This window comes from Tachyglossus aculeatus, chromosome 20 (genome assembly GCF_015852505.1).
Source record: "Tachyglossus aculeatus isolate mTacAcu1 chromosome 20, mTacAcu1.pri, whole genome shotgun sequence".
Lineage (NCBI taxonomy): Eukaryota > Metazoa > Chordata > Mammalia > Monotremata > Tachyglossidae > Tachyglossus > Tachyglossus aculeatus.
In genome coordinates, this window is record NC_052085.1 from 1,451,333 (window position 1) to 1,475,590 (window position 24,258).

The following is a 24,258-nucleotide window of genomic DNA, read 5'->3' on the forward strand; positions in this document are numbered from 1 at the left end:
AAAATAAATAGAATAGATATGTACAAATAAATTAAATAAATAAATAAATAAATAAATAGAGTAAAAAATATGTACAAACATATATACATATATACAGGTGCTGTGGGGAAGGGAGGGAGGTAAGACCACATCATCATCATCAATCGTATTTATTGAGCGCCTACTGTGTGCAGGGCACTGTACTAGGCGCTTGGGAAGTACAAGTTGGCAACATATAGAGACAGTCCCTACCCAACAGTGGGCTCACAGTCTAAAAGGGGGAGACAGAGAATAAAACCAAACATACTAACAAAATAAAATAAATAGAATAGATATGTACAAGCAAAATATAGAGTAATCATCATCATCATCATCAATCGCATTTATTGAGCGCTTACTATGTGCAGAACACTGTACTAAGCGCTTGGGAAGTACAAATTGGCAACATATAGAGACAGTTCCTACCCAACAGTGGGCTCACAGTCTAAAAGGGGGAGACAGAGAATAAAACCAAACATACTAACAAAATAAAATAGAATAGATATGTATAAGTAAAATAAATAAATAGAGTAATAAATATGTACAAACATATATACAAGTGCTTCAGGTGAATGACACACATGAAGTGTCACCACACACTCATGAAGTTTCTACGGTAATCTCTTACAACTGATGGTCCACAGACGACGACTGTGAAGCAGCAGGGCCTAGCGGAAAGAGTACGGGCCTGGGAGTTATAGGACCTGAGTTCTAATCCTGGCTCTGCCAGCTGGTTGTTGTGTGACCCTGGGTAAGTCGCTTAACTTCTCTGTGCCGCAGTTCATTCATTCAATCGCATTTATTGAGCGCTTACTTTCTGCGGAGCACTGTACTAAGCGCTTGGGAAGTACAGGTTGGCAACATCATCATCATCATCATCATCAATCGTATTTATTGAGCGCTTACTGTGTGCAGAGCACTGTACTAAGCGCTTGGGAAGTACAAGTTGGTAACATATAGAGACGGTCCCTACCCAACAATGGGCTCACAGTCTAGAAGGGGGAGGCAGACAACAAAACATGTGGACAGGTGTCTAGTCATCAGAAAAAAATAGACGTAAAGCTAGATGCACATCATAACAAAATAAATAGAATAGTAAATATGTACAAGGTTCTCCTGTTCTCCCTCCTACTTAGACTGTGAGCCCCATGTGGGGCAGGGTCCAACCTAACTAACCTGTATCTACTCCAGAGCTTAAAACGGTGTTTATCACAAAGTAAGCACTTAACACACACCATAAAAAAAATCGACGGCTAGAGATTTTATATTTAAATGAGTCAGAATGGCCGGTTTAGGAGGTATAAAAAGTCAGAGATTCTGGTGAAGTCTCAGTTGATGCCTGTCTATACATATTTTTAGTGGTATTTTTTAAGCACTTACTATGTGCCAGGCACTGTACTGACCACTGGAGTAGATACACGCTAATGAGGTTGGACACAGTCCACGTCCCACATGGGGTTCACAATCTTAATCCCCATTTTACAGGTGAAGTACCTCAGGCACAGAGAAGTTAAGTGATTGGTACAAGGTCACACAGCAGACAAGTGGCAGAGACAGGATTAGATCCCAGGCCCCTCCAACTCCCGGTCCCATGCTCTCTCCATCATCTATCCACACAGCTTCGACTTTGTGACTCTCGGAAAAAAAAGGCACCGAGATCGACAGCTTCTCGGGGTGCGCTGTCATTTCAATCTGAGGACGGAACACGGTACACATTACACGAACAGATAAATCAATCAATCAATCGTATTTACTGAGCGCTTACTGTGTGCAGAGCACTGTACTAAGCGCAAGTTAGCAACATAAGAACATGCAGAAGAGGAGGAAGTCGTCTTACCTAGCTGGGTCCATTTATTTTACCTCTGTTTTTCAAATTGAGCAAATCTTACCTGTTCCTAACTCGTATTTCACTTCATCAGTCGTATTTATTGAGCGCTTACTATGTGCAGAGCACTGTACTAAGTGCTTTCACTTAACTACTTGAAGCTAAAAGTAGCAAGAGATGTCACGATGGAAAACACAGCTTTTCCAGAAGGTACAAAGGAAGGCCGGGAGGAAGACTGGGTACAACCCGGTTTACAAAGACCTCCAGTCCTCTGCTCCACACACTACAGTGAGCGAGGAAGCCGCATCCCTGTCTTTCCCAACTATTTCCCTGCCTGGGCCAGGCTGGGACAAGTCCCCAAGGACTCTGGGCCTCCTTCTGATAAGATAAAAGGACAATCATAAAATTGAGAGCTATTGTAACAACTCACTGATAGAGACAACTAACTCTGAAGAAAACCGCCCCAAAAAGGTCATACGCTGAGGTGGATCATTCAAAAACAAAAGCTACAGGTGAGCTTTGGCTAAGAGGTACAAACCTTTAGGTCCCTAACGTCAATGTGGAGGAAAAAATGTCAAAATGTGCTCAGCTCCCGCCCGAAAGGAAGGTCTAAAGGCAACCAGTGGGCAGACCCCGGGGACTCCACCAAAAACCCAACACGGCCCAGGGAGCCCGTCACAGGCACTCCGCGTCTCGGAATCTGCAGCCGCAGCTGTCCGGCAAACTGAAACCGGCGAAATTTTTGGAAAATGAGTCAATCAGGAGATTAAGGTTTCAATTTATAGCACTTCTGTGTTTTAGTTACAGAGTCGTAAATAAATCCAGCATGACGGGGGGAATGTAAATATTTTCTCAGTTGTTTATGCTGGCCAAGAGGAAAGGAATTTAACATGCAATTAACCACTTAGGTGTTTCAGGATGTGTGCCATATGGCCTTTTGTATTTAAACTGGAGATAAATAAAAATAAATATTGCTTTCATTTCATCTCACATCTGCCGAGCGATATTTTAGCAGAGAATTAATTGGTCAAGGGGTTCCTGGGGTCACTTCTCCTCGGGAAAGGGAGGGCCTGTCTAGTGTCTAGATACTGATCTTCCCGCACTGTTTTAGGTACTGTCAGCCTGGGGGTGGGGGGTGAAGGAGAAAAGAGGAAGGTGCCCCCATCTCAGCAGCCCTTCCGAGTTCAAAGAGGATGTGATGGGCAAGGAGATTTGTATCAGTGTGCGGAGAAGGATGGGGGAGGAAAGGGCTGACTACATGAATGCAAAGGAAAACCCCCCCCCTCCTGAATCTCCTGCAGGTAAATACCTACTTACGGATTAAACCGGTCACCCACACTGCCTGCTGCCATCAGCTTTCTGAACTCTCTGCTCCAAGACAAGGTCTATTTTGCGTCCCGCGTGCCAAGCTGATCTGTACGCCCCTGCTTCCCGGCCATCCACCGCTGGGCCTCACGGCTTGAGGTCTGGCTTCCCGTGTTTCTGACGCATTTCTTTTCGGCCTCACTCATACCTGGTTTCACCCCACCATGGAGAAGTAGTTAGTGAACACTGCTGTTGGGGGGCCATCCCATGCGCCGCGTCCCAAGAAAGGGGGATGGGATGTGCACTGCTTCGATGGAAGCGGTGGACAATCCGCGCCCAGGATCTTATTGTTGGGGATCAATCAATCAATTATATTTAAGGGCTTACTGTGTGAAGAGCACTGTTAGAGAAGCAGCACGGCTCAGTGGAAAGAGCGCGGGCTTTGGAGTCAGAGGTCATGGGTTCAAATCCCAGCTCTGCCAATTGCCAGCTGTGTGACTTTGGGCAAGTCACTTAACTTCTCTGTGCCGCAGTTCCCTCATCTGTAAAATGGGGATTGAGACTGTGAGCCCATGGGTTCAAATCCCGGCTCTGCCAATTACCAGCTGCGTGACTTTGGGCAAGTCACTTAACATCTCTGTGCCTCAGTTCCCTCATCTGTAAAATGGGGATTAAGACTGTGAGCCCATGAGTTCAAATCCCGGCTCCGCCAATTACCAGCTGTGTGACTCTGGGCAAGTCACTTAACTTCTCTATGCCGCAGTTCCCTCATCTGTAAAATGGGGATTAAGACTGTGAGCCCATGGGTTCAAATCCCGGCTCTGCCAATTGTCAGCTGTGTGACTTTGGGCAAGTCACTTAACTTCTCTGTGCCGCAGTTCCCTCATCTGTAAAATGGGGATTAAGACTGTGAGCCCCCCCATGGGACAACCTGATCACCATGTACCTCCCCAGCGCTTAGAACAGTGCTTTGCACATAGTAAGCTCTTAATAAATGCTATCATTATTATTATTACTAAGTGCTTGGAAGAGCACAATATAACAGATTTGGTAGGCACGTTCCCTGTGCACAATGAACTTAAAATTTAGAAGGGGAGACGGACCTTATCATAAATACATAAATGATCCTACCTTACCACATGAAGTTAAGTGTGCAAGGAGGGGGCACTAATGGAATTGCTAAGGAGGTCATATGTGGAACCTGTCTCTCAAATAGAAAGCAATTTGGACCACGTAACTACTCTGTAGACCATCAGTTGGTCTGGGTCTTGATGTCAAGTGGGCTTTGTCTGATTCACTGGCCTTGTACCTGTGGTTGTCCTACTCCATGTGGATCAGTGCATCACTGGGCGGACTGCTGCACAAGCATTCATTCATTCATTCAATCGTATTTATTGAGCGCTTACTGTACGCAGAGCACTGTACTAAGCGCTTGGGAAGTCCAAGTTGGCAACGTATAGAGACGGTCCCTACCCAACAGTGGGCTCACAGTCTAGAAGGGGGAGACAGAGAACAAAACGTATTAACAAAATAGAATAAATATGTACAAATAAAATAAATAAATAAATCGAGCAGAATTCAGTATCCAGCTGACGGATCTCCTATGTGGGACGTAGGGTTGTGTGAGTGTGGACTGGTACTTAAACCTGAGCTCTGTCATTGTCAGCTATTAATTCTACCACACGTTACTCCGATGACAAAAGGTGAAACACTACCTTATGGCTCTGATTTAAATGAGGTGACAGATTATACAGTATAATCTAAATTGATGTCGTATGGCAGGGAGATGAGGCAGAAATCAAATTAAGACTTGGTGATTTCTTTTGTCAATGACTAAGAATCCTTTCTTGAACACGGCTTGACTGCGTGACTTTCATGGCTTCTTAATTCAAAATCATTTGTGTCCGTGCCTCTTCAAGGGGAGGGAGAAAAAAAGGGAAGGAGAACAAGTATTTGGGCAGAGCCAGCCCAATAATAATAATAATGATGGCATTTACTAAGTGCTTACTATGTGCAAAGCACTGTTCTAACTGGGGAGGTTACAAGGTGATCAGGCTGTCCCACGGGGGGCTCACAGTCTTAATCCCCATTTTACAGATGAGGTAACTGAGGCACAGAGAAGTTAAGTGACTTGCCCAAAATCACACAGTGCCCAGCCACACTCACAAAGGACTCTATAAACTGACCCTTCCCAGAGGCTAAATTCAGAGAAAGTTGGGGGCAAAATTTAATCCAAGCTTTTATTTTGAATGGCTCAAAAATACCACCTTTCTTTCCAGAATCCTTTTACAAAATGATGCATGAATTAATACCAGATTTCCCCTACTGGAATTATATCAGGGAGAGCCTGATAGGATTAGCCAAGTCATACACTCAATCAATCATAGGCCTAGACAATGAACCTAGGAATACCAAAATAATTTACAGAAAATGAGCTAGTGATGAGCTAGTTAGTCTGACATTCAGATAATAAACATTGGGATTGTTCCCCCAGATAGCTTTCAAAAGCCTAAAATTCATTTTGCCAGCTGACAACATGTCACCCCCTCCATCAATGCCCCTTTTTGTCAGGAGTGCCCCATTTAGGAGTGGCAGCGGTGGGAGGCATGACTGGAGCTGGAGGGAGTTGTGCTGAATAATTATAATAATGGCATTCATTAAGCGCTTACTATGTGCTAGACGTGGTCTGTTAGTCCTCAAGACCCTGCGCCTGAAGTAATGGCCACGTGAATTTGGGGGATCCCCCCTCTAGGCCCTGCTGGAAACCAAAAACTGCATCTCCACACCTCTAATTTTCCCTCAGGCTGAAAGGGCAAATTAATGGCTCAAACCTTTCCCTGAACATATAATCACAAGGGCAGCAATATCCCAGCAAAATCCCTCTTCAAATGATTTCAAAATTGAGTCATTTCTATTAGATAATGAAAGATTGCCCAACCTCTCTTTTCCAATAACCCACAGTAGCAATGAATGTTGCTCCTTCGAAATGACCAACTCAATTCAGTCCCATTTTGAACTCCTTTCGGTCCTAATTAAAGAGTACACTACAGACAGAAAATTACATTCTACAAGTACCCATGTGTGCATCCTCTATAATTAGGGCTGTTAGTTAATGGACGCTCTAGGTCACTGTTAGTAGTGGCCCTTCTGAGATGATGCATTCTTAACGTGTTGGAACAAATCAGGAATATTAACCGATAATTCAGGAACCGGGAAAATAATGCCAAGGTTCACTAACCAGCATCTAGGGTAATATACACCCGAACATGTTCTCTCCCATCTCTGATAATTACAATAATTTTCCTGAGCTAGTTCGAACACAATGCCCATTTTCCATCTGAATGCAATAGGAAAAGTTCTTGGCTGCCCCAAAGAAATATAGGGCATGAGCTTAGCTCTCCCTGATCCTCTTGTGTTCTGCCAAGGGCCTCTATGGCTACAAAAATGGTGCCAGGGATGGATAGGGATGGGGAAAAAAGGAGAGTAGCTCCTCCCAGGGCATCGGTGCTGGACTTATCTTCAGGCTCACTGTTGGGCGAGAGCCGCGCCATAATGCCCAACTGTGGCAAAGATGGTGGTGGGGTGGGGGGAATATGGGATGGGGGAGAAGGAAGGGGTTAGGAAGTAATTGGGAGAATCTTTCCTCCCCTTCTCACAAAAGACGGTGTCTATTTCTCACCTGTGTGTTCTTTCCCAGTGCTTAATACAATGACCTGCGCACAGCAAGTGCTTAATATATGTATATATTATATACATATAATATCCTGTATATACGTTTGTACATATTTATTACTCTATTTATTTATTTTACTTGTACATATCTATTCTATTTATTTTATTTTATTAATATGTTTGGTTTTGTTCTCTGTCTCCCCCTTCTAGACTGTGAGCCCACTGTTGGGTAGGGACTGTCTCTATATGTTGCCAACTTGTACTTCCCAAGTGCTCTGCACACAGTAAGCACTCAATAAATACGATTGATTGATTGATTGATTAATAAATACTATTACTACTACTACTACTTTCCCAGCCCAGCCCCTCCAACATCTTCTCATTCTGGTTGTGATAGGTCCCCCATTCCACTCTGGGGTCTCACAGTCAGGTACAATAGGAGATAGGTCTGCTCCCAACCAACAAATCTTTTTTTTACAACGTTCTGTAATGTTCACTTTGGTGCTGGTTCTCAGTGGTAAACTATCCCACCACTGACACACTTTTCTGCATCCTAGTCACCACTTGCCTAAAAAATACCCTCTCCAACTATTTGCTTATTAACAACATACTCCTTCCCTGAGTAAAAAAAAAACAGAAATAAAAAACTTGAGTAGTTAACAATCCTAAAAGATAGTCAACTGTAACTTCAGCACACTAAGAAGAAATAAGTTTCTCCAGTTCTTTGGGACAGATCACGGCAGTCTTGTCATAACCTGGTAACTTAATGAAATCGCACATGACTTGAGTGAAAGGAAAATGCAAATATAGGTGCCAACTTCTCATTCTGAGCACAAGGGTGGAAAAGGGGGGCAGGAATTTTAGGGAGCATGGAGACTGGAAGGGGACAAGATTCAAAGAGCTCCCAGGGCAGAAAGGCTTCATCTTGGGTCTTTGCAGTCCTGAATGGACTCAGCTCACACTGCTGGGGGGACCGCAGCCCACACCAGCCCAGGGGAGTGGGAACATATAGATGCATATGTCCTTTTCTTTCCATTTAAAAAGGGGCAGGGGAGAACAATGATGAAATTCATAATCAAGAATTCACTAGGGTTAAGAATTTGGTAGAGAGGGTAGGGTGGGAGGGTACAGATTAAAGAGATAAACCCGAATGTCACAAAATACGTGGCCCATAAGTTTCCTCCTGAATGTGCTGCCCAAACTCTCTCCTCTTCAGGAGTTTACATACGCTCATGCTGATTCTTTTTTTAGACTTTTGCTTTGTTTCCTGGTTTGCTTCTCTAAATCTCCCAGTCTGGTGGGCTTGAAAGGGGACACTTCTGAAATGATCTGATCAATGGTCAGAAACATTTGTAGGAGGCAGACACTTTTATCTGAACTGGCTGTTCTGCGAAGGCTGACGAGGGAAGCAGTGTGGCAAAATGGATACAGCACGGGCCTGAGAGTCAAAAGGGCTTGGATTTTAATCCTGGCTCTGCCATTTGTCGGCAGTGTGACCTTAGACAAGTCATTTCACTTCCCTGTTCCTCAGTTCCTTCATCCGTAAAATGGGGATTAAGACTGTGAGCCCCCTGTGGAACATGGACTGTGTCTAACCTGCTTAGCTTGTATCCACTCCACGCTTAGTACAGTGCCTGGCACATAGTAAGCACTTAGATACCATTTTTAAAAAAAAATATGTATCTCTTCGGAGAAGACGGGGTGAGCTACACAGGAACAGCTGCTCCCTGGAGGCTTTGCCAATACTTCACTGTCCCAGGAGGACACCATTCTTTGCCAGTTCAGAATCAGTATGAGGTGGTTTTTTCTCAGTACAACTGAGATGTTTTACATCCAGGCCTGACTCATCATCATCATCATCATCACTCGTATTTATTGAGCGCTTACTATGTGCAGAGCACCGTACTAAGCGCTTGGGAAGTACAAATTGTACAAATTAAGACTCAGTCTTAAAGGGGAAGCCACAGTGAGACCAAGTGTCCCTGTGCTTCAGTTCACCCACTGGTACTTAGACAAGTACTTTGGGAAGAACAGTCACCCTGCAGATAGCTAGGGACCCATTTAGTGCATCTCAGGGTGACTGCTCCTCCCAAAGCGCCGAACCAATTCCCAGGGAATAGATTTAGGCCTCGGAAGAACCGGGCAGGAGACAGTGGGAACGAGAGTGTGTAGAGCACTTTCAGTTTCCTAAGCCCGTCTACACTGACCACCTCAGCTTTCCTTCACAACATGCCTGTGAGATCAGAAGGGGTGGGTATTACTATTCCCATTTTATGGATGGGGGAAAGAACAGTCCAAAAGGGACAAAAACAGGCTCCCCGACCACAATTTGGGCCTCAGGCCCAGAGGACCCTCGGAGACGGTGCGACTGACGGTCCCCATGGCCAGTGCTGTCAGGGCTGGGCCATCGTGCTGAAAGAACTCTTCAGTTCACCTGCCAGGGTCCATTTGTATACACCCAGAGCCTCACAGCACTTATGTCCACATCTGTAATTTAATTATTCTAGACTGTAAGCTCGTTGTGGGCAGAGAACGTGTCTACCACCTCAGCTATACTGTAATCTTCCAAGTGCTTAGTGCAGTACTCTGGACACAGAAAGCACTCAATAAATACAACTGATTGATTGATTGATTGACTGATGCAAAAACCCACCGGATCCTTGAAAAGCGGACACTGAAGTGAGGGGAAAGTCTGGGCGAACCCCTCCTTTTCAGAAAGAGTCGGGACAGCCCACAGCTCTCCCCGTTTTCAAAGCCTCTCTCTCAAAATCCTCTCCTCTGCCCCGAGAGAACCAAGCCCATTCAGAAAATTCATCCATTATGTTGGTCAACATCTCAACAGAACTGAATTTGGGAAGGGATCAGGGACGTGATGCTTCTCCTCAGAAAGAAAAGCAAATGAAAGCGGCCCCGGTTACTACATTGCTCACTTGGCCAATATATATAGTCCAGGCTGTTGCACGGGACTATTTTTCATTACTGATCGATTTCCAGCAAACCCAGCATATAACAGAACTTGGAAAGCAGTTGTCATCCCGGCTCTAAATTACAGTATCATCTATCACCTTCTTTTGGCAATCCAGCATGTCCTGAACTCTAATGTAACTTAGTTCATTTATCACATGGGTGACTGGCTAGGCTAAAACCCGGGGAACGAAACTGAACATTTTCATGTCCATTATGAAGTAATAAGAAAGGAGAAACATAAGCCAATGCCAATTACCTCCTTGTCATTATCCCAGAAATCAAGCTGACAAGGAGAAAATACTCTTAAGTATACAGGGATGTGCCATGAGTTTTTTGGAATTCTTAGAGAATTCGACTCTGCCAATGGGACAGATGCCGTTCCAGTAAATGTCTGTAGCTTCTAATTATCTCACAAGAGGTTTAAGGATTTCCTTCTGTGGGGAAGAGGGTGATGATAGCTTACTCACCCTAGAAAAAGGCACTTCAAACCTTTACTTTTCCTTCCCAGCCAAGTTGCAAGTATTATACTCACAGTGTTAGGTACATATGGGAGACCATAACATTTCTCCTGGGTTTCCTTTAGAATGTCTGTGGTCGACCTCTTTAGAGGATGCTTCCCGTGGTAGATTTGATCCAAAGCAGCATAAAAGACCTAGGCAGATAAAAAGCAGCAATTCAGCTTTGGCCCACAGGCCTGACATTTAAAATGTGGTTAACCCAAAAAGTTTATAAATGCGACAGAATAAAAATGAAAAAGTCCTGGTTGAAAATATCCACGCTACTGAAAATATACAAATCGCTATGCTGTCGGACTTTCACAGTCGGCCGGGCTCTTTAAGACTAGACCCCTGAACTGTTTCGGCAGGGTGCTGCTTTTTCACTGAGATCCAATTCAAGTGTGAAGCTGCTCGTCTGCACATTATCTGGAGAGACTCAGATGGGTGAGGGCTTCAGCTTGGGAGCCTGGCAAGGTTAGCGGGGTCTTTTGAGCCAAAGATAATAATAATAATAATAATGTTGATATTTGTTAAGCGCTTACTACGTGCAAAGCACTGTTCTAAGCGCTGGGGAGGTTACAAGGTGATCGGGTTGTCCCACGGGGGGCTCACACTAATCCCCATTTTACAGGTGAGGGAACTAAGGCCGAGAGAAGATAAGTGACTTGCCCAGAGTCACACAGATCACCCCAGAGCATAAGGGAGACACGATGCGGCCAAGGCGAGGACAGGGGGAGGAGGCGGCTAAAAAGGAGAAAAATCACACTGCAACATTCGAGTCTAAACGCCCCCGAGGAGTACACCACCACAAGCGGACATGAATGGAGAGACGAGGGCATCCAGACTGTTGCTTCGTGTCCTCGGACGAGTCACTTAACCTCTCTGGGCCTCCGTGTCCTCATCCGTAAAAGATGATGGACTGTCTCTATATGTTACCAATTTGTACTTCCCAAGCGCTTAGTACAGTGCTCTGCATATAGTAAGCGCTCAATAAATACGATTGATGATGATGATGATGATGATGATATCTGGTCTCCCCACCTCCTAGACTGGGAACCAGAGACTGGGGGCAGAGACTGGGTCCAATCAGATTATTTTGAATCTACCCCAGCATTTAACATAGGGCTTGGCACAGCGTAAGTGCTTAGTAAATGTCATCATTATTACCCAAATAAGTCCAAGGTCTGATAGAGAAAAGCTGCCATCTGCCCCCAAAACGTCCTCCTTCACTACTACAGCCGGGTGAAACGGCAGAGGGACGTGCATTCGGTACAAGAGCAGGCGAGAAAGTGATTTTAACAGAACTCAGCTCCTTCTCCAAGACCAGAGGCATTTGGGGCTTAGTACAGTGCTTTGCACACACTAAGCACTGAAAAAATACCACTGATTGAGGTCCAACTGGGGTCAGGGAAAGGGAGAAAATGCTCCACCTCAAGAGCATTGTCCAGCTCCTCCACACCGGGAGCCTCGAGCCCCTGGCTAGCTGGGGGGGCACAAAGGCTGGAAGAGCATGGCCAGTTGAGGGTTAAAGGTGATATTTGATGAGGAGAACAGCGTTAACTGAGACTGGTACAGGAGAGAAGGGCATTAAAATTAAATCCCATCGGAATTTACATTCCATTGTAGCATTTTCCAAGTAGGAGATTAAAGAGAATTCTACATCACATTCTTTACAGTGTCACAGTTAAACACATGACTGCTGTTATTTTGGTGGTGAGTGCAGGCCACTGATAGAAACCTAACTTTTAAAAATTGATTTTAGATCATTTCTGGAAATTCAGCAGAAGCAAAGCTCATACCTGGAGTTGCATGTCAGCTGCGGCACAGACCTTTTTGGATTCACAAAGGCGAGACACCATAGGTTTTGGCAGTGGCTTGAAAGGACAACAAATCACACCATGATTACTGAGTAGATTATTTAAGAATATTCTTATGAGTACAAAAAGTACAGCAAATGAAAAGAAATGCGTAATGGAATTTTATTGCAGTTTTAAAAATAATTATGACCTCCAAATATGTTAGCCTGTCAAGCTGATGAGGATGAAGATATTCCATTTAACTTCAACAAGTGGTAATTTGACAAACAGTGGTTGGTACACGTAAATGCATGATTATACAGTGAGTTACTGGCACTGCTTTAAAAAAAGACAACATTTAAAATCAGAGTTAACTACTATAAAATTTTCCCTTTGTCATCAATGTGTGCCTGCTTAAATGTTAAGCTGATTTTTTTAAACTTATGAAATCACTAATGATAGTCCTGAAAGGCAAAAAAACAGCAGGGAGGCTTTGCAGTTCTGTTCAAATCAGAGGCGCTGGTGCCAGGTAGGCTTTTAGGCTGAACTGGGGGATTCTGAACTACCACGTAAGGATACGCTTCTCATTTCCTACTTTCCGAACCTCACTGCCTCCCTATCCCACCCTCGAAAACACTCCTGGGAAGTCATTCCCATCCCCACCCGCAGCATTTACTGAACCCTAATCAATCAATCAATCAGTGGCACTCACTGAGTACTAGGCACTGAATGCACTGCATCCAGTGAGCACTCAATAAATACCATTACCGAGCAAGAACCACATTCCCTGTCCTCAGGGAACTTAAAATCCATGGCTGTGCCTGTCTGTCCCACTAAATTATTCACAAATGGTGGGAGCTGGAGGAAGAACATGGCTATAGCAGGAGGTAAAACCAATATACTGTGGACTGAGCATCAACTTTTTAGACTGTGAGCCCACTGTTGGGTAGGGACTGTCTCTATATGTTGCCAATTTGAACTTCCCAAGCGCTTAGTACAGTGCTGTGCATATAGTAAGTGCTCAATAAATATGATTGATGATGAAATTAGGTCCTTGAGAAGCAAACGGTAGAATAAAGAGATGAGGTTCCAGTTTTGGAGGACTTTAGTGAATTAAGCCCCACAGGCTTGCAAAATGTGTGTCATCTTTGAATCCTCTTTCTTTAACCTCCCTCATCAAGCCTGTCTCGACTTTTTTTTTTCCCTCCACACAGTGTCCTGGATCCATCCCCTCTTTCCTCATCCTTAAGGCTCCCATCCTGATTCAAGCCGTCACCTCCCGGCTGTATTACTACATCAAATCCCGGCTCCGCCAGTTGTCAGCTGTGTGACTTTGGGCAAGTCACTTAACTTCTCTGGGCCTCAGTTACCTCATCTGTAAAATGGGGATTAAAACTGTGAGTCCCCCCTGGGACAACCTGATCACCTTGTAAACCTCTCCAGCGCTTAGAACAGTGCTTTGCACATAGTAAGCGCTTAATAAATGCCATCATTATCATCAGACTCCTTCCTGATCTCCCTGCCTCATCAGTCTAATGTACCCTTACCACCAAATCAAGGGGTGCTACATATTCCTGAAGAGCATTTTAAACACACATACACAAACACACAAACACATCCCAACCCAGCACAACCATCATCACAAAGAGGGATTTTTGAAGAGGTGGCACCACCACTTAACTGATCTCTTAAAAGCCTCTTCCAGCATTCAGGACAACTCAAAGAAGAGTTAATCTAGCACCATACTTCTGCTCCATCATTTAAGGAAGACACAGCCCTTCTAGAAACTTATTATAAAACAGAAATTAAGATGACTGTTTAAAATGTCATTAATGGGCCACAAATAACACTGTAAACAGTGAATATATAAATGGAAGAATTTGGGTGATCTACACACAATTACGAGGGTGTTCCTAGACGAACAGCAACTATGGTAACTGCTACTTGACATTAGAAACAGTAAGATCAAGGCATAATACAAACTCATTCTACTTATACTGAAAAAAACCTACTAAATCACTTACTGACTATTGTGTTTTGGATTCTAAAGCCATAGGTTATTTTAAAATTCCAATTTTGCTTTTAATGAACGTTGTTGGTAAGCAGGACCTTGAACCTAAACTATTTAGCACTGTCCTACAACAAAGGACAATTTATTTCAACATATTCTTTGGTAAATATTGTTCTACTGATCGGTTATGGAAACCAATGTTGAAATAACTAAGTTCTTGCAGTAAAGTGGTTAGAGTCTCCAGATGTTTTCAATTTCACAGATTTCTCAACTCCAGCCTCACATTTCTCAACGCAAGCCTGTCTACTTGTTTTGTTTTCTTGTCTGTCTCCCCCTTCTAGACTGTGAGCCCTTTGTTGAGTAGGGATTGTTTCTATCTGTTGCTGAACTGTACTTTCCAAGCACTCACTACAGTGCTCTGCACACAGTAAGTGCTCAGTAAATACGATTGAATGAATGAATTTGTAAATTATGCTGACATGCTTGGGAACTGATACAACAGAATAAACTGGCACTGAGAGTAGCCCCAAATGTTTAGGTCCTGACTGAGAGATGAAATTATGACCAACTTTCCTTAACCTGGGATTAAAATGTCCCATTTGGTCACCCCTCTGGATGCCTTTAAAAAGTCCCAGGAACATGCTATGAAAGGAGCTCGATTATTCCTCCTGGTGATGATTGGGATTCACTCCCCCTTTACCACCTTCAATCCACCAAAGCCACCAGTCAATCTCATTATCCCTTTGGCACAGATATTCTAGTTTTAATTCCCTTAGGAATCTCCACTTCCTAGCTCCAGCCTATGTGCCCCTCCACCATTTTCCCAGGCCTTCCTCCCTCACCAAGAATGGGCTCATGGCTTTGAGCACTAAAGAGATCACTCTCCCACAAAGTATGAAAAAGGTTGGTGAGGCACTACCTAAACAGGCAAAGACTAAGAAACAAATTCTGATCACTGATGTTTTCAAAAATCAGCCCACTGACAACTCCATTTATCGAAACCTTGTTAAGAGCAATCTGGATGGCTTTCGTACTAAAGGAAGGTACAACTAATGGTGCATTCACCTTCAACTGTAGGGCCTTGCACGCCTGAACTGCCTTGTATCTCTCTCCTTTGTAGTGCTGGACCGCTGTTATGTTTGTTGTTCTCAGCACTTGGCAGTAATTGTGCGATTGCTTCTTCATCTCATGATCCTCTCAAAGCTTCTGCCCCAAAAGATCACTCTTCTCCGGATCCTAGTGCATCAGGCTGGTCTGTCTGCCTCAACAGTCTCAAAAAATCAATTAACCAATCAATGGAATTTATTGAGCGCTTACAGTGTGCAGAACACTATATGAAGCGCATAGGAGGGCAAGATACAACAGTGTTGTTAGACATGTTCTCTCAGTGTACAGCAGAAACACTCTTTTCCAAAACTTTCTTTACAGGATCATTAAAATGTGTCCTCTGTCCTCCTTGCTTTCAGCTCACACCCTGTCCATTCTCCTCAGATCCCACCCGGCACTGTTTTAAGATGGATAAAACTTTAAAAGCCAGGAGACGGACTTCATTGTTTGTGGTCCTGACTTGCCATTCGATACTTCGTGGCCTGTAAGTGATGCTGATGGAATTGCTCAAGGAGTTGGATATAGCATTTATGGGAGGAGTCCAGGACTCTCAGTCACAGAGAAAACTGGGCAGTACTTCAGCTCTACAGACCATCAATTTGGTCTGAAGCCTACTTCCCTACACCGTTGCCACATTCTGCTTGATTATCTGCCAAAGGATATACTGGCCTTCTTGATTCAATTGTCTAGTTCCTTGTCTATCACTGTTTTGTTGGCCAGTGTCTTGCCTAAGTAATAGTTTTCCATGACCATGTTTAGCTCTGTGTTACCCATGTAGACTTTGATCCGAGTAAAATTTCCCGTGCAGGTTGATACAATACTCCAGTTTTCTTCAGAATTTATCACAGGTCCGCTGTGCCTGACTAGGCTGGAAAAATGTTTTTTTACAGCTATTTGCCTACCTGCTTGGGTGTGTTTCAAATCCATACACAGTGTTTCCCCCTCCAAACTTGAAAGTCCACTTTCAGTTCAAGAGGGGGATGAAAGTCACATAAACAGGACACATGTATTTTGAATCTGATTCAAAATGAGCCGCCAAAAAAAGCGTAAAATCAGTGCTGCACAACGGTGGCCAAAAGCTAGAAACAGTCCCCCAACTCCTTCTCTGAAGCCAATAAGACAATAATCTAGGTTTGTATTTAGAATCACAATGGCCTGCCTCAAGAGAAATAACAAAATCACAATTCCCTTTCTGCAGCATTCAGCCCTGGGAATCTCTTTTATAAACCCATAAGTCTCCCCCGTGAGGCTGTCAGCTACTTGATCGTGGGAAGGGATAGGGTCTTCTGCCTCAACTGTACTTTCTCCAGTGCTTGGTAAAGTGCTTTGCACATATTAAGTGCTCAATAAGTACTACCGGAGAATTGGCCAGGATGGCTTGAGACCATTCAGTGGAAGAAGAGGTAGCTCCCGACCTTATACCTCACTTCCAGTTTCCCAATTTTTAAAGTCTTGGCCCCAACCCAAGTTCATTGGCGACTATCTGAGAGGGCTTCTGATTACTTCCACGATCCCATTATTTCTCACAATGCAACCATAAAACTGCTGGCACATTATTATTAATATTATTACTAATATATTATTGCATTTGTTAAGCACTTACTACATGTCAAAGACTGTTCAAAGCACTGGGGTAGATACAGTGCAATCAGGTCAGGCCCAGTCCCGGGTTCACAGGGTCAGGAACGGACCTAGTTGTTACGTCAGCACCATCCTGAGCTGTCGCCTGAGCTGAAAATCAAAGTCTGCCTCTGGCACTGCACTTTCTGTAGAAGGAAATTTGCCCCTTTTCCAGTTTAGGTTATTTCAACAATGGACATATGAAATGGGTAGTGCCATCCCTTAAAAGAGTCCTGTTTGTTCTTTCAAAAATCCAAAGGAAGAACTGAGTAGGAATTCCTTTCACACCTAGAAAGAGTGCAGTAGAGTGGCAGGAAACAGAAAAACAAACGAACAGGAAAGAATCCAAAATCTTAAATCTTATACTTCTTTAAACCCTTGTAGAAAAACTGCTCAAACCCTCCGACAATTTTTCCCTTTTTAGGTATTCAACTCTGGCTATGGAGGAACTCCACTTTGAAGAAATATTCTATCTTTTTGCTTCATGTCTAAATAATGATAATGGTAATATTTGTTAAGCGCTTACTATGCGCATAGCACTGTTCTAAGCGCTGGGGGGATACAAGGTGATAGGGTTGTCCTCCGTGGGGCTCACAGTCTTCATCCCCATTTTACAGAAGAGGTCACTGAGGCACAGAGAAGTGAAGTGACTTGCCCAAAGTCACACAGCTGACAGGTGGTGGAGCCAGTGGTGGACCTCTGATTCCCAATATGGACTCTTGCCACTGAGCCATGCTGCTTCTCTACTGATCAGTAAATCTACTGATATACTGAAACTGCGATCCAAATTTGGCTTCGGGACATTCTTCTTGAGCCAAAACTCTTCCATAGAGTGAAAAGTCCTTATGGGTAAGGGTACATGTCACTGCTTTCTATTCTCTTTTCCCAAATCATTAGTCACAGGCATTGTATCTAGTGGGTGCTCCATTAATACCATGACTGCTGGCAAAAGCTGCTTTATCATGACCACTAGAAAATTAATTCACTGTATGAAATGGCTGCCACTTTAATGGCAATTACGAAATCCCTGATGACAAATTGCGCTTAATAAATCCCATTATTATTATTATTCTCCAAATCTCCCTGAAGCCGAGAATCCCTACCTCGGATGTCACCTTGGAACTCGATTTAGGAGCTAAATTTAATACCACAACACTAGTAGACATATATATTTTATATGGGTACATTTGTTTGCATATATTTATTACTCTATTTATTTATTTATCTTGTACATATCTATTCTATTTATTTTATTTTGTTAGTGTGTTTGGTTTTGTTCTCTGTCTCCCCCTTCTAGACTGTGAGCCCACTGTTGGGTAGGGACTGTCTCTTATGTGTTGCTGACTTGTACTTCCCAAGCGCTTAGTACAGTGCTCGGCACACAGTAAGTGCTCAATAAATATGATTGATTGATTGATAGGGACCGTTTGGCCCCTGATGAGCAAAATCCTTTGGGATCAAAAAAACCATTTATGGCTATAGCCTAAGCTTAGGCTCCTCAGTGGCTTCTAGATGCAAGGGGACCGAGTCTCAGTTTCTCCTTTGGCAAAAATATAGATAACACAACATACCACCTACCCGTCTCCTGGGGCTACACTGCAGATTAATGAACTAAGCGTTTTAAGATCCTTAGATGAAAGGCGCTTTAGAAGCATTAACATCATAATGAATGATCACCTGTTAAGGACGGGGATGCAGCCATAACTGAGAATTAACTTAATTTTGTGGGCCTTTGCAATGAACATACTTTTACTATTCGTGTCCTAACACAGAAAAGATAGCGAACATGCTCACACCATCTGATAGAGTTAAAACTTATACCTTTAGGACAAATTTACCAAATGATTTAAACATGCCAAAACACATTTAGTGTCTTTTTCATAATCTCAGAGACAGATTGACAAGAGTAAATTCATAACAAGTCTGTAAGTCTACCTGGAAGACAAACTTAATGAGCAATTTTGGCCTTAGGCTCAATTTCACAAACCCAGGCAGAGAACCTCATCTTTGTGATGGAGTCAGCACAGAAAAGTTCAGGAAAAAAGGTAAAAGAACCACCTTGCTCCACAATTACATTATTGTCAACAACAGACATTTAGAATGACTCAGTTTCAGAAAACAATTTTTTCTGGGGAAGAAAATCAATCCACATGGGCACAGCACATTACGAAGGGCTTGGAAGAGGGCAACACAATTAATAGGCACAAATCCTGCCCTCAAGGAGCTTACAATCTAGCGGGCAAATTTATTAAATAGACGTTGGCTTTTAATAAGGCTGGTTATTTAGTGATTCTAATTCGACCACTGTGTGCAGGGACAAAAATTCAATTTCCATGGCCTTGCACAGAGGAAGTACACACATCACCCCTCCACTTTCATTACCATGCTACTTCTTAACCACACCTTTGCTCCATATAGCACAGGGATATGACACTTAGTGGGACTTCAGTAAGTACCAATACTACTGTGACTCTGAACTGGTAAAGCCCAAAAGTTTCTATCCTAAGCTAGCTGTTCTTGTGGGGTTCCCCCTCTGGGCACATCAGAGGCTAATCCCAGCTGTGCAGGGGACCCCACAGCTCAATTCCCCCCATCATCAAAAGAAGGATAATTATTTTATTTCATTATCTTTATCTAAAGGAAAACATACTGTTCCCTAAATTACCACCCACCTACATCTGGAGGACATCATTCCTTCACTGATTATTTCCTATATTGCTGATTTAGTCAAAATAGTAATAATAAGTAAGCTCTTACTGTTGCAGAGCACTGTACTAAGTTCTGGGAAAAAAATGTACAAGTGGGAATGAAACATGGTCTTTGTCCCTTGTGGGGCTCATAATCCTAAAATTTAGGAGGGAATCAAGTATTTCCTGAATTGGAAGAAATCTGCCTTCAATGCAGTTGATCCCGTCGGTCAGTCTGTGAGTCAGTCGTATTTACTGAGTGCTTACTGTGTGCAGAGCACAGTACTTGACGCCTGGGAGAGTACAACAGACACATTCCCTCAGTAAACTTACAGTCTAGAGGGGGAGACGGACATTAATATAAATAGATAAATCATATAGAATGAACGAAGCAGCAGAATCTAGGCATTTTTTCCATACCTGACCGGTCTGATAATGTTTTGCAAACTGGGTAACCACCCGAAAGTCACTCGCAAAGTACTCCATCAGGATAGAGGGAACCTCAGCAAAATCAGTGGGGCATCGGGTGCCTAAAATGAAATCGCAGAATGGTTGGAATCATTTGACTCCACAGCTCTCTCTACCCTTTCTTTTGACCAACTATAATCAACTTCCAGGGGATCAATACATTGGTGCCCACTCCCCAGGGCACCCAGTCCTCTTGACCAGACCTGAGAGGTTCCAGTCAGGGTGGAAAAGACCTAAAATGCTGGATTTATGCCCTTTTAGTCTTTGAAGCCTGCCTCCTTCAAGTCTTCACCACCCACTCAAATCCCTACCCCCACTTTTGGTCCCTACGCTCACAATGAAAAATTGGTACCTGTACATCAATACATAAGTGACTGTATCACACTGGCAGAAAACTACTATAAATCCTACATACTTTACCTTACAAAACATCTCCTTAGGCAGTACCTTGAAGAAGCTGCGTGGCCAGGTGGAAATGGCACAAACCTGGGAGTTAGAGGACCTGGTTCTACTCCTGGTTTTGCCATGTACCTGCTGTGTGACCTTGGGCAAGTCATTTCATTTCTCTGCTTCTCAGTTTCCTCATCCTACTTAGACTGTAAGCCTCCTGGGGACAGGGACTGTGTCTAACCTGACTATCCTGTATTTACTCCAATGCTCAGCACAGTTCTAGATGCAGAGTAAACACTTAAAGACATGCTGTTATTATTATTATTATTATTGTTACTGTTTTTATTACCAATAATACTAAGATTGTTTGCCCAGTTAAAGCACATCAGTAGGTGATGGGAAGTGGGCCCAATATTACACTTGCTACACCCCTGCAGAAGTGAAAAGGCTATCACAAATCTTCCCTCATCCACATGAAATGGGGGAAGGGCTGGGGGGGAATGACAACATCTTGATTTTATTTAGTGCTTTTATGTGCTTTCACATTACTTCTCTCATTTTTGTCCTCACAACATCCTTGGGGAGGTAGGGGAAGGGAGGGAGCTTATTCCCATTCTACTGGTGAAGAAACAGAGGACCAAGGAGATTCAGTAATTTGCCCAACAGAGCAGGTCAATGGCAGAGCTGGGGCTAGAAGCCGGGTCCTTTGGCTCCTAGACCAGTGGGCTTGTTCCCTTATCCCATTCAGCCGACCCTAGAATTCAACTCTCCGAACAACAGTAAAGTTCGTTCATTGAAAACTCACCAGTCACATGTTGGTAGCGGGTGCGACCCAGCATGGAGTGCAAGGCATGGCCCATTTCATGGAAAAGATTCTCCATCATGCCCGGGGTGAGTAAGGTTGGGGAGTTCCTGGTTGAATGGGGCAGGCTCAGCATCAGCACGACCACTGGAAGCTGGTACTCCCCATCTTCCTTTAGCCTGCCTCCTCGGATGGTGAAGTGGCAATCCTTCAGGAAGAGAAGACGCAATGAGTAAGAAAGGCCTTGGTAACAACAGTAACAGCTCTGTCAAAGTCACGTTTCCGAGGAAATGCCTAACCAACGTCATTCCTTCATACCTGGATCTGTTTCTCATACCTAATAATAGTAATTATGCTATTCATTAAATGCTCTGTGCCACGACACCATGCTAAGCACTGGCCGAGAAACAAGGACATATTGGACACAGTCACAGTTCAACACAGATTAGGAGGTAAGGAAGGTGGGTAACTGTATCACCTTTACAGATGGAGAAACTGAGGTCTGGAAAAGTCGAGTGACTGCCCAAGGTCACACAGCAGGCCGGGGACAGAGCCGGGACCAGAACCCGGGTCTCTGACTCCCAGCCCCATGCCTGTGTCACTAGGCCACACCACCGCTCCTATTTACTTCATTCACATTCAAAAATCCCAGAGAGAATAAAACATTGGAGCCCCATGGTCTCCCAGCAAGGTCTGGGGTTCAAGACCATGAATGGTTCTGATTTTTCAAAAGAAATGAAATTTAAAGTTCAACGTTTTGAAGCCTCTTCCAATTGATATTCTGAGTTATGTAGATGGCAAACACGCCCTGGGGATTTAAACTGCAAAATTTCCCACTTGATTTGCTCCTTCAATCATGGAAAGCTAAAAGGAACTACCCAATCTTTGCTTCTCAAAGCTCCAAGACGGAAAACAGCCATTTATGTTCCCCTGCCCTCCCCATTCCCATCCAGGAAAAGAGTGCCTGGCCCCGGGAGAACTGTCTTATATTTCATAATATTATATAATAATATTATTATATATTAATAATTCTATATAATAATATATTGATATTATATATCAATATTATGTAATAATATTTGTTGAGCACTATGTGCCAGACACTGTACTAAGTATTTGTCCTAGTCCCTTAAGCAAATGTCAATCAATAGTATTCCTCTCCTCCTCCCCCTCCCTCCCACACTACCTCCTTCCCCTCCCCACAGCACCTGTATATATGTTTGTACAGATTTATTACCCTATTTATTTTACTTGTACATATTTACTATTCTATTTATTTCCTTAATGATGTGCATCTAGCTTTATTTCTATTTATTCTGATGACTTGACACCTGTCCACGTGTTTTGTTTTGTTGTCTGTCTCCGCCTTCTAGACTGTGAGCCCGTTGTTGGGTAGGGACCGTCTCTATATGTTGCCGACTTGTACTTCCCAAGCGCTTAGTACACTGCTGTGCACACAGTAAGCGCTCAATAAATATGACTGAATGAATGAATGAATGAATAGTGTGGCCTAGAAGATAGAACAGAAGGAGTGGGAGTCGGAAGGACCCGGGTTCTCCACTACTTGTCTGCTGTGTGACCTTGGGAAAGTCACTTTACTTCCCTGTGCCTCAATTACTTCATCTGTAAAATGGGGATTAAGACTCTGAACCCTACGTGGGACACGGACTGTGTACAACCTGATTACCTTGTGTTCCGCTGTTGGGTAGGGACTGTCTCTATATGTTGCCAACTTGTACTTCCCAAGCGCTCAGTACAGTGCTGTGCACACAGTAAGTGCTCAATAAATACGAGTGAATGAATGAAGGAATGAATCTACCCTAGCACATTACAACAGTGCCTGGCACATAGTAAGCACTGGAATACCATTAAAAAAAAAAAACAAAACACAACTCAGCTATAACCCACAGACCTGATGAGCAGGAAAAAGATAATCCTTGGCAGGACTGGAATGAGAAAATGGAACTGCCTTGTTCTTATGGAAAACTCTCATGCCAATTCACTTAGTTCATTCATTCATTCAATCGCATTTATTGAGTGCTTACTGTGTGCAGAGCACTGTACTAAGCACTTGGGAAGTACAAGTTGGCAACATATAGAGACAGTCCCTACCCAACAGCGGGCTCACAGTCTAGAAAGGGGAGACAGACAACAAAACAAACATATAAACCAAGTAAAATAAATAAAATAAATATGTACAAGTAAAATGAATAGAGTAATAAATATGTACAAACATATATACATATATACAGGTGCTGTGGGGAGGGGACGGAGGGAAGGTGGGGGAGAGGAAGGAGGGGGCTCAGTCTGGGAAGGCCTCCTGGAGGAGGTGAGCTCTCAGTAGGGCTTTGAAGGGAGGAAGAGAGCTAGCTTGGCGGATATGCGGAGGGAGGGCATTCCAGGCCAGGGGAAGGACGTGGGCCAGGGTTCGACGGCGGGACAGGCGAGAACGAGGAACAGTGAGGAGATAAACAGCAGAGGAGTGGAGGGTGCAGGTAGTTCCATGGGTGCTTCGAGGACCATCTTCTCACTGAGCATTTGCTGAAAGAGGCTGATGCTGCCAGCAAGGTAGTTACCTGATGGGGCTTATCGGCACGCTGAAAGAAATCACAATAGATGTATCCCAGCAATCCTTCAGTTTCATGGACCACAGCCTAGAAAATTGCCAAATTTCAAAATGAAAAAATGTCTTAGACCCGAAGTCCAATTTACCTGGAAAGCTTCTATTCCAGTAGTAGTAATTCATTCCAGGTGGGAATTAATATGGACCCTGTCCCTCGACTGGCTCACCTTCTATTTCAGAAGCAATGCCCCCAGATTACACCTAGTGACCTACAGCCAAACCTGGACACTTTCTATTTGTCATTTTCTGCATATCGCCGTTTCTCCACTGGCCCCATCCTCCTCCTCCTCTGCTTCCACCTTTCTGGCCTCCCCCGTTCCCTGGTCTTTAGGATTAACCTTGTTGGTCTAATACAACCCAGCCCTGGCTCCTCTAATGCCAACCTACTCACTGAATCAAGGAACTTCCCCCTCCTTCATATCCAACAGACCACCACTCTGCCCTCCTAAAAATCGCATCTCCTCTAAGAG

The 24,258-nt window shown here is 43.7% G+C and overlaps 1 protein-coding gene across 2 annotated transcripts in view; it reads right to left on the minus strand.

The window, feature by feature from the left end:
- The window catches only part of LOC119941409 (mitochondrial intermediate peptidase), a 94,712-nt gene that overhangs the window by 33,195 nt on the left and 37,259 nt on the right, over positions 1–24,258 (minus strand). For both annotated transcript variants that reach the window (XM_038761833.1, XM_038761832.1), the window contains 5 exons: positions 23,742–23,819; positions 21,169–21,373; positions 19,926–20,035; positions 12,084–12,158; positions 10,320–10,439 (listed from right to left, as the gene is read on the minus strand). In XM_038761833.1, coding sequence (XP_038617761.1) covers positions 10,320–10,439; positions 12,084–12,158; positions 19,926–20,035; positions 21,169–21,373; positions 23,742–23,819 — 588 coding nt within the window. The remainder of the gene's footprint in view (positions 1–10,319; positions 10,440–12,083; positions 12,159–19,925; positions 20,036–21,168; positions 21,374–23,741; positions 23,820–24,258) is intronic.